At 47.5% G+C, this 13,718-nt stretch overlaps 1 protein-coding gene across 15 annotated transcripts in view; it reads right to left on the bottom strand.

The window, feature by feature from the left end:
* Positions 1-13,718, bottom strand: part of BCAR3 (BCAR3 adaptor protein, NSP family member) — a 246,554-nt gene that overhangs the window by 77,112 nt on the left and 155,724 nt on the right. For all 15 annotated transcript variants that reach the window (XR_014844765.1, XR_014844768.1, XR_014844766.1 and 12 more), the window contains one exon: positions 2,208-2,247. Coding sequence is in view for 9 of the 15 variants with exons in the window: in XM_085023986.1 (XP_084880112.1) it covers positions 2,208-2,247 (40 nt within the window). In the remaining 6 variants the exon portion in view is untranslated. The remainder of the gene's footprint in view (positions 1-2,207; positions 2,248-13,718) is intronic.

Below are 13,718 nucleotides of genomic sequence, written 5' to 3'. Positions count from 1 at the left end.
AAAGTGCAAAAGACCTTACACAGGTTCTCTACTTTTCTCCACGCCCGAGAGGCATTACGTGTGCAATTATCTTCAGCCACCCTCCTCCACGCTCTAGGCACCAGCTGGCACCCATTTCCAAGACCTCCACAGCACGGACAGGTCAGCAGGGCTAAGTCAGACATTCTAGGATGGCCTGAGCTGGCCCGAGACAACTGACATGTGTCCTGGACCCATGACTGGGTCCACTCAGACCTGGAGTCCCAGGGTCCCTATGGCTGTGGTTTCAGAGCTTTAGTGCCCGCGGAGGCAAATGAAAATATCCTACATTCAGTCAACGAATCCCCAAGCCACTGCTCCAAACCAAGGGCAAAGCGAGAAAGAAAAAAAAAATATATGGAATGCATTTAGGAGGAAGATGGAGATTTCATCTATAAAGTTCTGACCAGATTCGGATGAGGTTGGGAGCAGAGAGTCCCCTTCAGCACAGGGGGGAGCCCTGAAAAGAAGCGCCCCCACCCTGAGCCACCAAGAGCATTTCTATCACTGCCAGGGAAGGCGGGGAGCCCAGCCACTGACAACAGCACCCCTTCTTCTCAGCCTGCCTGACAGCTCACAATGACCGATATTCATGAGTGAGAGGCACTAGCCGAAAAGATATGAAAATGAGTCCTTCCAAGCCCCTGCTCAGCTTTAGAGTGCCTCACTGGATTTTCTTAGGAGGCTTGGGCTTTAATAAAATAAAAAACTGAGTTATGGAGTCAGGGGCAGGGGCTGCCAGTTTCTGGAACGTGGCATGGAGTCAGTTCTAAAGGGTGGCTGTGATTTATACACTGTATAATGCTAGGGCACAGTCTTAATGTTACAGTCAAGTCGAATCACAGTCTAGTGAATAGCATCCCCTAATGCTTCGTGGGGCACAACCTGCACAAAAACATACATGGCATATCAGGAGGGAGGTACACACATCGCTTGTCAGTCTCTGACCGGGTTCTGCCACGCTGCCTTCTGACGACACACTTGCTGCAAACTCAAACTACAGTTCAGACAGAGCCTGGGAAGAAGGGAAAAAATAAAACCCGCCTCCATTCCAACAGACTTTATCATGATTGTCTCAAGAGACCGCGTGAGTCTACTAGAAGATTCTCCTCTAGTACAAGCTTGAGACTTTCCATTCTTTGATCTAATGGGAAGAAGTGCCAGAACCCTGGGCGGGCAGAGTCCCGGGCACACGAACAAGCAACAGGTCTGAATACTCTGAAACCGAGATGCTGACCTTAGAATAACGAGGACAAAGGGTGGCTGCTAGGAGGCAAGCACCCTAAATCCTCACTTGTGCCATGATGCCCCCTAAAAATTAATACTGTATTTTGCCATAACAAATCAGAGTTCTCCTGTAGTAGGTACCGGACATCATTACAGTTCTCAAAAATAAATAAAAAAGTAAAAAAAATATATACACCTGAAAAATGGGAGGGGGGACAGAAGGAAGAAAGGAAAAAAGCATCTTTTCTTTCTACGCAGAAGGAAAACCTTGTTTAGAAGCGTGGAGTATTTAGACGCACAGAATTATCAGCCCCACTGGAAAGCATATCATTACCTGGTCAGGGTTCCACACTAGCCACTGGAAGCGGGTGGCTGCTGAAATGGGAAGGATGGCTCGGAACACCTCAGGGATCCTTCGGTCCTCCACTGAGGGTAAACACAAGTGCACGACCCCTCGCCCGCCCTTCCGACATCCAAAAGCTCAGAAAACTGAACATTGTAACTCATTTGGCCGCAAACAAATTTGAGCTCCTTTGGGTGGCAAACCATGGACCTGACCTCCATAAAATCATCTGTCGTCTATTTATTCCACCCTGGGTGACGGTGCTTACATGTCGCTGCTGAAATACTGAAGTGGATGATGGGAGGTTGATCCTAGAGCCCTTTGGGGGTATGCTGTCTATGTACCATATTACCTTCCTAAAAAAAGTCTGAATTTTTAAAACACATCTGGCCCCCAGGGTTTCCGATAAGGGTAAAACGTTTGTAAACTTATGACAGGGTGACAGAAGAGCCCTGCAAAGAGCACTAGAGGCCCAAGAGAATTAAATTACATTCTGGTTGTTTGAATCTAACCCGTTTCCTCCGCAAGTCAGACCATAACAGTATTTGGGAATGCCGTGTCAGAAATGGGCAATCTGTTCCCACAGGACCTGGCCGCAGGGTACATTCTGGCTTCCTACCTTCACGTATTCCAGAGTTGGGTCCAGAAGATGCTGGTCCCTGAAAAGAGAAAATGCGAATATGAGCACAACTGGGAACGATGCAGTCCTACACTAAGATGAATCCAAGGTTATTTCACCCTATGCACCCACATTATCAAGAAGGACCCCCTCCCAGACAATCCCACAGCAGACAGATAAGGAAGTTAGATTCCTATGCCCTGTGTGTTGGGCGGGGGGAGGAAACACCGCCATGTGCTCAGTCTGGCAGCTCCACATCTTTTCCGGTCAAGTTCAAGCTCCTACTGTTAGGCTCTATGCGGTAATTCTTTTTTTTTTTTTTTTTGCTATTTCTTTGGGCTGCTCCCGCGGCATATGGAGGTTCCCAGGCTGGGGTCGAATCGGAGCTGTAGCCACCGGCCTACGCCAGAGCGACAGCAACGCGGGATCCGAGCCGCGTCTGCAACCTACACCACAGCTCACGGCAACACCGGATCCTTAACCCACTGAGCAAGGGCAGGGACTGAACCCGCAACCTCATGGTTCCTAGTTGGATTCGTCAACCACTGCGCCATGACGGGAACTCCCCTTTTTTTTTTTCTATATGCGGTAATTCTAAATTCACTTGAGCATAAAAATTACCCTAAACGTCTGAAGCAAAGAGCCCTGAGGGAGACAGAGATGGGCAGGACGCAGGGCTGGATGCCCAAACGTGCAGGCTTTTGGACCAGGCAGCTGGGTCCCGCCCACTCCGAGGTTCGGGTAGGTAGAGCCGCTGCCCAAGGTCACCCAGTAGGCGGCTGAGGGAGTTTTGAACCCAGCTCTGCTTCTAAACCATCTTTCTCTTCCCTTGTCAGGCTGAGGAATTCATCCTAATTTCCTCTGGTGCAGTGTTTTCCTCTCCCCATCAAATGTCTGCTCGTGTCGATCACGCCCCTATGTTAGCATTAAGCAGACAACTCAAAGGAAAGAGCAGCCGTGGCACCGAGGAGGCTGGCTTATTACGGCGGAGGAGGATCTAGGGCAGAGCGGGTGGGGGGGACGTGAGAGCAGTTTTCAGGGCTGGCGGAGGTACAGCGAGGTGCTCCCTCCGTGAGGACGAGGACGTGAAAAGCCAGCTGCCTTCAGAGACTTAAACTTCCCTGAAATCAACACATCCCGTGCAGAGACAAGATCATTTTTTAAAGGACAGAATGGCTCTGAAGCCTGTAGGAGCAGGATTCTCAAGGAGGAGGGGGGTCAGTACCTCTACAGAAAGCACAGGTCCCTCAAGAGGCGGGGCATCCGGACCCCTCCCCAATAAGCAGCCACCTCTGCAAGGGGGAGCTCAATCCCAGACTGGGGCGGGGGAGGGGGGCTTGGACGCTTCCGTCCATGGGGAGACCCCCACCACCACCAGAGACCACAGCCCGTCTCCCTGAACAGGGCCACCAAGACCCCTGGCTAGGGTGGAAGGAATAGACCAAGCCGCTCAGGAGCAGGACCGCTGGGGGTGAAATAGATCCCACCCCCAAGGAAGTTCTTGGACTGGTCTGACTGTCCACTTACGGCTGCACACGGCGCATGCGCGCGGAGGACGCCTTGCCTCCCAGACGCTTTTTTGCGATGTGCAAACAGATCAGGTTGTGATATGAGTCCCTTAGTAAGGCCAGAGGATCCGAGAAGGGCTTAGGCTCACAGTCCCCGTGCATTCGCATCAAAGAGGGGTGTAAATCAGTCTTTCAGAGTCTTAAAAGCGGGCACGCTCTGCCTGCAAGCTGGTGTTTGTTCCCCAAAGGCATCTTTTCCCAAAGCTGTGCGGGTTCACCAGCTCTCTCCTACAGTCTGGACAGCGTGCTGACGCCATCCGCCTTTCGACCATGGCACCACCTGCCTAGTGATGAAAACTTTGTCGGCCAGCCTTTGGCCCTGCTCCCCTTGAAGTTCGCAAACTCCTGGTTTTCTGCTGAATTGACATTTCAGGTTTACAGGCATCTGTCCTTAAACTAATCATCTGGCCTCGTGGTCTGGCCCCCAGATGCAGAAAGACTTGAGAACCACTGAAATGCTGTTTCTCATCTTCAGATTTCTATTCCTACGTAGGTTCCAAAATGCGCATCATATACGTTCATATACATATGTCTTCATGCGTGGATACAGTGTAAGTGTGTGCTGTTTAAATCAATGATTTGGTGTCGGAAGCTCCTTCTATTCTAAATAATTGAGGACCCTAAGGAATTTGTCCATGTGGGTTATAACTACTGATTACGGATATTAGAATTTACAACAGCTGTTTGAAACATTAATTCATATTTTAAAAGTAAACCTGTTATGTTTACATAAACATTTTTATTAAAAAAAAGGTACGTTTTTCACAGTACGAATTTAGTAAGGAGACTGACATTGTCTCACATTTTTTCAAATCTTTTTACTGTCAGGCTTCATAGAAAACAGGTAAACACTCATACCTACCTATGCCTTCGGTATGTTGTGATGTGTCTTGATTGCAGTAAAAGAATAAAATCCATCCTTACAGAGTTGTGTAATTGGAAAGTGAGGGGTATTTTAACAGACTTTTCAAATAATTATGGGCGTTCTACTTTGATAACATACCCAGACTCGACTAGTGGTAGTTTCTTTAAGGGTAGCTGGGATGTGGACTCTGAAGCCATCTCTCTTACTCTTTTGCATCTGTCTTGTTCTTTGAATGGACTTTCTTTTTTTTTTTTATTTTTTGTCTTTTTGCTATTTCTTTGGGCCTCTCTCACAGCATATGGAGGTTCCCAGGCTAGGGGTCGAATCGGAGCTGTAGCCCCCCGCCTACGCCAGAGCCACAGTAATGCAGGATCTGAGCCGCGTCTGCAACCTACACCACAGCTCATGGCAACGCCAGATCGTTAACCCACTGAGCAAGGGCAGGGACCGAACCCTCAACCTCATGGTTCCTAGTCGGATTCGTTAACCACTGCGCCACCACGGGAACTCCTGAATGGACTTTCTGTCCATGTGCGATTCCATGATTCCATAACCACTATTCTGGAAAATGCTGGTTCACTAAGTTATGCAGATCTGCCAAATATTGACCCATTTCCTTATAATGCGAAAAACACATTTGTTAATAACATCACTGACCTCATCAGAAATTACTAGGTCTTGGGAACTGTCAAGCTCACGGTAGAGGATGCAAATCTTTTAAAATTTTAACTTCACAGTAACATGGATGGACCTAGAATCTATCATGCTAAGTGAAGTTAGACAGTGAAAGACAAACACGTGATATCACCTACATGTGGAATCTTAAAAAAAAAAGAAAAAAGAAAGAAAGAAAAAAGGTTGCAAATGCAGAACAGAAGCAGACTCACAGACTTTGAAAAATTTATGGTTACTGAAGGGGACAGGTTGGGGGTGGGGAGGAATGGACTGGGGGTTTGGGGACTGGCAGGTGCACACGGAGGTATTCCGTAATGACTGGCCAACAGGGACCCTCTGTATAGCACAGAAAACTCTCCCCAGTATGCTGTCATCATCTACGTGGGAAAAGAATCAGAGAGAATGGATGTGTGTATGTGTGTGCCTGGGTCACTTTGTGGTACAGCAGACATTATCACCGCCTTGTAAGTTATACGTCCATAAAACTTAAAAAAATAAAATAAAATTCAACTTTCACTTAAAAGTTGGAATTTTTTCATTGGCAACTAAGGTTGTGTCAAATATTTTCCTAAAGCTTCATTTCATTCATTTTGCAGGAAGTATCTGCCAAATACCAAGACGGCATCGTCATGATCAACAATTTTAACTCAAATTTCATTCTTTTGGGACATTCTTTTTAGAGGTTTGTCCAGGATCTGCTCTTCTCACCAGACTGAGCTGTAAAGGTCCTTTCCCGATTCCCTTTTGAAAGCTGAGACCTTCCGCTCCCTGGTTGTTCTCTCAGGGTCCACCCCTCAACTCTCCTGGGAAGGGGGTGGGATAACCAAGCCGGATCCGGCCAGACACTGTGCCTGGGGGGGCCCTGAGGCAGGGTCCTCACTCAGAGATGAGGTCACCTCAAGGCGGGGTGGCCTGTGTGAGACAGGCAGGGATCTGGGACCCTATCCTGCCGCACTTGCTGGACAAACATCTCCAGCAACAGAATGCAAAGAAACCATAAAGGACCAAAAATAACCACACGCAGGCACAGTTGGGGCAAATTATGAACAACCAGATACAAAAGGGCCAAAATCATGGCCATGGAGAACAGACTTGTGGTTGCCCAGGGGAAGGGGAGGGAGGGGGAGGGGCTGGGAACGGGGGTTAATAGATGCGAACTATTGCCTTTGGAGTGGATAAGCAATGGGATCCTGCTGTATAGCACTGGGAACTATATCCAGTCAGTTGCAATGGAGCCTGATAATGTGAGAAAAAGAATGTACACATGTATGTGTGACTGGGTCACCTTGCTGCACAGTAGAAAATTGACAGAACACTGAAAACCAAGTTATAATGAAAAAACATAAAAATTATAAAAAAAGAAAAAAAAATAAAAGGTCAAAACTGGAGTTCCCGCTGTGGCCCAGTGGGCTAAGGATCCAACTGCCGTACCTCGAGTTGCTGCGGAAGCAAGGGTATGATCCCTGGCCAGAGAGCTTCCATGTGCTGCGGGTGCAGCCAAATTAAAAAAAAAAAAAAAAAAAAAAGCCACAACTCAACTGCCACTTCTGAGGTGCCAGGGGCAAAAGCACATGATCCCTGCACAACAGCAGCACCAAGGGGGCAGGCAGATCACTCAGGGTGCCCCTCTGGCCTGACCCACTGATCTGCCCCAACCCTCACCCCTTCTAGGGACCAGCTCACCCCCGCCAGCGGAGCAAAAGCAAGGGCACCTGTCTGGTTTAGGTCCCCACCCTGCAGCACCAGTTCCGATAAAGCCTTGCCTGAATTCCTCCCCCAGCATCCTCTACCCATTCCTATCGATTAAAGAGTCCAAGGAGCCCATGCGCTCCCCCTCATCCTGCTCCCCAGAGAGCACCTGAGAGCCGGGAGTGTTTTCTCAAACGTCCCCCAGCCTTTTTTGATCCTTCGCTGCACACAATTTTGCTGGCAGAAGAGAAGGAAAGCAGGAGTTGCTGTTTAGGGATAAAAGTGAAGTCCCCTCTCTGTTCAACCCCTCAGCGAACTCTGCTAAGGGCCCTTGTTCATTCTGTCCCCAGAGCATAGGGAAATCCAAGTTCTTTTTTTTTTTTTTTTTTTTTTCTTTTTGCCTTTTCTAGGGCCGCTCCCGCGGCATATGGAGGTTCCCAGGCTAGGGGTCCAATCGGAGCTGTAGCCACCGGCCTACACCAGAGCCACAGCAACTCGGGATCCAAGCCGTGTCTGCAACCTACACCACAGCTCATGGCAACACCAGATCCTTAACCCACTGAGCAAGGCCAGAGATCGAACCTGCAACCTCATGGTTCTTAGATTCGTTAACCACTGTGCCACGACCGGAACTCCTGAAATCCAAGTTCTTGTTCAGCTCTCCGAGGGGCACCCCAGTGGATCCCTGTATCCTTCTGCACATCCTTTTTAGAGACGCACGGGAGAAAGGACAGGGAGAGTGAGATAAAACTGAGCGCGTTACAAATCCCAAACCTGTAAGAACCATTGCCTTGAACCAAATTAAAATTATATGTAAATGCAGAAGTGCTATGTGTCTTTTCTCAGCCAGCTTAACCCTAACCCATCTAACTAGAAAGAAGACATGAACTAGAAAACAGCAGTTGGCCCTGTAGCCCAAGCCTCTAAATTGAGCTAGAATATCCAATTATTCATACAAGACTGTGCAGCAAACGCTCCTTAAGCCACATCTTTATATTCTCCAACCGAGATCACTAGAAAACAAACAGAGAAACTTGGCAATATAGATGAAACATTTTTAAATTATTTTTCCCTTTTTTTGCATAGGCCAATTATGAATCTCCACCCATTCATGGGTTCATAGCACCGTGAACCCACAGGGCTGTGTGCAACTCTCTTGACCACTGGAAGGCCTGGCAGGCACCACGGCCCCTCTGCCGGGCATGCTGCCCTGCAGAGCATCGTCCACAGACCGCAGGAAAGCAGCAGGATGAAACTGGACCCTCTTGTTATTCTGCTCTTGAGTGTATTAAGGTTTAAATAACATCTCTGTGTTTATTCCAGTTCGATCATTCTTTCCAGCGTCCTGCTTTCTTAAGTTGACTCTGAGGGATGTCGAGCTGGAAGGCATGGAAATGACACACACATTTACTCCTTTAGTTTGCTTCTCATCCGTAACCAGGTTAATCATTTCCTCCCTCTTAAAAAGACACTTGATCCGTAAGAGTTTGCCATGTTGGGTTAAGAGGTTCTCCGTCTTGAATACAGAAATAAAATTTCACTAACATAGATCTTTTCTGAGCAGTTCTGAAGACAGAAGGGGGTGGAAACACCCTCTATCTGCCTTAAATTAGAGGCTGTTTTAAGCGAACAGATGTTTACTTATTTAAATATTGTACAATACATTAATGGCTGGCGCTGTTGCCGCACAAATGTCCTTTGGGCTCTATCATAAAAAGGGATCATTTGCAACTAACACGATTCGTTCATACAAGGCGGGGATATGGCAGAAACTGGATCCAGTTATTCCAGACTGAGGAGGATGGAAGCTGCCGAGAAGCCTCACGCCCCTAGTGATGTGCAGAGGTGGTACCCTTCCGCTGTGTTTGCCTGCCGGTTCACTGGATGTGTATTTATTTTCACGGGGTCTCTCCCTCTACAGGGTGAGCGACCCCAGCAGTGGTGCGTCTGCTTCACACCCAGGACCTCCCACAGTTCCTACATTCATCCCAGAAGCACTATCAAGCATCTACCGTGTGCTGTGCAGTTGGCCAGACAATGGAAATACAGGAGCCAAAGACAAAGGCCCTGCTTCTAGGGAGGCTGCAGGCAGGTGGTGAAGACAGATGCCCAGGCCCAGTGCCACTCGAGTGAGCGTGTCCCTGGGAGGCAAACACCATGGAGGGGCCTTCAGGTAACATCTGAGCTAATGTTTGAGGGATGAGCAGGGACTTGGCCGGATGAAGAAGCTGGGAGGCAGGGGGTGCTGAGACGTGCCCAGGCTGTGAGAGAAGCGTGTGATGATAGGGCACATGTGGGGACCACAGCGTTGAGGAGTTAATTCCACATGGTCCAGCTGCCATCATCTCTCACCTGGACCCCTGCAATCCCCCGCCCAGCCCTGCACCATCTCAACAATCTCTACACGGCAGCCAGAGGGGTCCTTACTCAGATCATTCTTCTGCTCCAGATCCTGCAACAGCTCCCATCCAGTCCCAATAAAACCCTTGGAGGCCCTGGCTGATGTGACGCCAGCCAGCTCTCCAACCCCCACAGTGTCAGGCAGGCTTTGAGATCCCTGTCCTCTAGAGAGGCAATCGAACGCTCATCTAGGTACTGCTGTGAAGGGATTCTGCAAATGGTATTAAAGTCCCAAGTCAGCTGACGTTACGATATGGCAATTATCTGAAGGGACCTGGCTTGAAAAGCGAGGGGGGAGTTCCCACTGTGGCTTAGCGGTTAACTGAGCTCGACTAGGATCCGAGAGGATACGGGGTCGATCCCTGGCCTCACTCAGTGGGTCAAGGATCCAGCGTTGCCATAAGCTGTGGTGTAGGTTGCAGACAAGGCTTGGATCTGGTGCTACTGTGGTTGTGGTGTAGGCCAGCAGCTGTAGCTCCGATTCGACCCCTAGCCTGGGAATCTCCATGTGCCGTGGATGCCAGCCCTAAAAAAGCAAAAAAAGAAAAAGAGAAAAGCAAAGGCGCTTTGCGGGCCTGTGATGAGACCTCAAGCACCTTCTAGGAGATGGGAGCTGCCTCTGGCAGGTGACCAGGACCAGAGACCACAGTCCTACAACCGCAAGGAACTGAATTCTGAATGAGCATGGAAGCAGATTCCTCCACAGAGCCTCGGGTGAGAACACAGCCGCTGACATCCTGAGTGAGACCCTGAGCTGAGAACTCAGCTGAGCCACATGGGATTTTGGGCCTCAGAAACCGCAAGGTAACAAATGGGTGTTAAGTCACTACGTCTGTGGTCCCTTGTTCCTCAGCAAAAAATCTGCTCATTGTCTGGTCCGTCCAAGCCCTACTGACTTTTCTTTCTGTTGCTCAAATACGTCAAGCCAGCTCCTGCTTGGCATTTACAGCTCCTTTGCCTGGAAGAGTTTCCCCTCGGATGCTGGAAGGTCACTCCCTCGCATGTCTCAGACGTCACCCCCTTAACCATGGTACCTAAATAAGCAACCCCCCCACCCATCCCCTTGTCTGGCTTCCTTTCTTCCCATATTATCTGATATTATACAAAACGTTTCTTTGCTCATGGCCAGTCTGTTCCCTGGAATATAATCCTGCAGGAGTGGGGCTTCTCTCTTTGTTTTCCCCCCATGCTTTGCACATAGCAGTTGCCCAGAATCCATTTGCTGAATTGATGAATAAAAGAACAACTAACAGAAGCACAGGGTTGGGGGAGGCAGCAGGCCTGGTGGGGGCAGTGGGAGCTCAGGAAGAAGATGAGGCAGAGCCACATTGCAGGGGGCTTGGATGCCGTGTAAACACGCTTAGACTTTATCTTGAAAGCCGGGGGATTTGCTGAAGGATCTTAAGCTGGAGAATAACCCGAAATTTGTGTTTCAGAAAACTGCCCTGCAGCAGCAGTGTGGAACACAGCTTAGTGGGGGGGCAAAGTGGAGTCAGGAAGACCAGAGGAGATGATGCTGGAGGGGTCTGGGTAAGCGATGACGAGGCCTGGATTAGAGTGATGTGGGTAGGGGATGGTGTCCGGATTTGGGAGATTTTTAGATGTGACAAGAGACAGATCTTGGTAAGTGGGCTGGATTTGGTGGGTAAAGGGGAAGAAAGAGGTAGACACTCACTGAATTCGTCCAAAGGGCGCTGTGTGGGTGGTGCTAGCACTCACTCGGCAGGGACTCCCTACATTTGTTAAGCATAAACTAGCAAACATCTTTGCCTCAAGCACTATCTTATACGAACTTTTAAGACTACCAGGATTGGAGTTAATAAGACTTCACTTGGGAGTTCTCGTCGTGGCGCAGTAGTTAACAAATCCGACTAGGAACCATGAGGTTGTGGGTTCGATCCCTGGCCTTGCTCAGTGGGTTAAGGATCCGGTGTTGCCGTGAGCTGTGGTGTAGGTTTCAGACATGGCTCGGATCCCGTGTTGCTGTGGCTGTGGCATAGGCTGGTGGCTACAGCTCCAACTAGACCCCTAGCCTGGGAACCTCCATATGCCACAGGAAGCGGCCCTAGAAAAGGCAAAAATCCAAAAAAAAAAAAAAAAAAAAAAAGACTTCATCACAAGCCCTGTTCCCTGGTCAGCAGTGCACACACGGTTACAGGCATTCAGCTACTGAATGTCTCAAATAAGCTTCCCTCAACAAATGCATTATTCTCGGGGGTCTTTCACATCCCTAGAATTATGACACATCAATCTTTCCCTTAAAGTTTGAGGAAATAATGATCCCTTCACACCAGCAAAAAGAGTTAAACTCCTGGAGGGAAATCACAAATTCTGATGGAAAAAAATAATAGTAATAACCGTCTCCCTAAGAATTTGCAGCCACAGGTCACAGCCTTTGGGATTCAAATTTATATGACCTGCTTTGACAAAATCCACAGCCGGGAAAAAACCAAAGTGTCTGGATTGGGTGGCGCCATTAGGAAGGGAACAATGTAAATCCTTTCTGGAGGAAAAGTTTATCAACAGAAGCCACTCAGGATATCCCCACATTTGGTTAAATATAAATTTCCTTTCAGAAATATGCATATACCATATACACGGGAAAACAGGCCCCCATGGCTGAAAGTAAACAGAAGTAACAATAGATCAAGATTCCCCGAAGACTCCAGACATTGGAATTTCAGATGTAAGCAATAAAATAATGATATATGATAGTTTTTAAAAAGATGGAATCAAAGAGTAAGAATAAACAGGCAGATATAAAACTAATCTAACTTAGAAATAAAAATCACATTGATCAAAATACCTAGACATAAATAAATGTAATATAAAAATATTCTAAATGTGTTAGACACGACCACAGAAAATATTTATGAATGAAAACAAATACATAAAGAAATTATACAAAAAAGAGCACAGGGAGAAAGATGAAGGAAAATACAAAAGAGACATTGAAAGTAGAATGAGAACGCTTAATTACCTACAACCCGAACTCTAGAAGCAGAGAATTAAGAGAAAGGCAAAGGAGTTCCCGTGGTGGCGAGTGGTTAACGAATCCGACTAGGAACCATGAGGTTGCGGGTTCGGTCCCTGCCCTTGCTCAGTGGGTTAACGATCCGGCATTGCCGTGAGCTGTGGTGTAGGTTGCAGACGCGGCTCGGATCCCACGTTGCTGTGGCTCTGGTGTAGGCCGGCAGCTACAGCTCCAATTAGACCCCTAGCCTGGGAACCTACATATGCCGCGGGAGCGGCCCAAGAAATAGCAAAAAGACCAAAAAAAAAAAAAAAAAAAAGAGAGAGAGAGAGAAAGGCAAAAAGCAATAGTCAAAGAAATCATGAGGGGAATCGTCATTAATCCAAATACTACGTGAAGTCAGGCAGAAAGAGAAAGACAAATACCATATGATGTCACTTATACGTGGAATCTAAAATATGGCAGAGGGACCTGCCTTGTAGCACTGAGAACCATGTCTAGTCACTTATGATGGAGCAAGATAATGGGAGAAAAAAGAATGTATACATGTATGTTTAACTGGGTCACCACGGTGTACAGTAGAAAAAAATCGTATTGGGGAAATAACAATAAAAAAATAAAAAAAAAATATGGCATAGGGAGTTCCCATTGCAGCTCAGCAGTAACAAGCCCAACTAGTATCCATGAAGATGCGGGTTTGATCCCTGGCCTCGCTCAGTGGGTTAAGGATCTGGTGTTGCTGTGAGCTGTGGTATAGGTCACAGATGCAGCCTGGAACCCGGGTTGCTGTGGCTGTGGTGTAGGCCAGCACCTGCAGCTCCAACTGGACCCTTCACCCAGGAATTTCCATATGCTGCAGATGTAGTCCTAAAAAAGCAAAAAAAAAAAAAAAAAAATGAACTCAATAAAATAAAATATTGTACAAATGAAGCTATCTACAAAACAGAAACAGATTCACAGGCATAGACTTGTGGTGGCCAAGAGGGAGGCGGGAGGGAGCAGGATGGACGGGGAGTTTGGGGTTGGTAGATGCAAACTATGACATTTAGAATGGATAAGTAATGAGGTCCTACTGTACAGAATACAGGGAACTCTATCCAGTCTCTTAGGATAGACCAGGATGGAAGATAGTATGAGAAAAAGAATGTATATATATATATATATATATATATACACACATGTATGACTGGGTCACTATGCTATATAGCAGAAAAGGACTCAACACTATAAATCGACTATACGCTAATAAAAAATAAACTTAATTTAAAACCTAATGAAAGATACTTTAATGATCATATTCAGGCATCCCATGAGTCCTAAGCAATACAAACAAAAATATA

This window comes from Sus scrofa, chromosome 4 (genome assembly GCF_054392235.1).
Source record: "Sus scrofa isolate SSC_HxYL_T2T_F1_AM1 chromosome 4, Sscrofa_HxYL_maternal_Yorkshire_Landrace_v2.0, whole genome shotgun sequence".
NCBI lineage: Eukaryota > Metazoa > Chordata > Mammalia > Artiodactyla > Suidae > Sus > Sus scrofa.
This window is presented reverse-complemented; position numbering and strand designations above follow the sequence as displayed.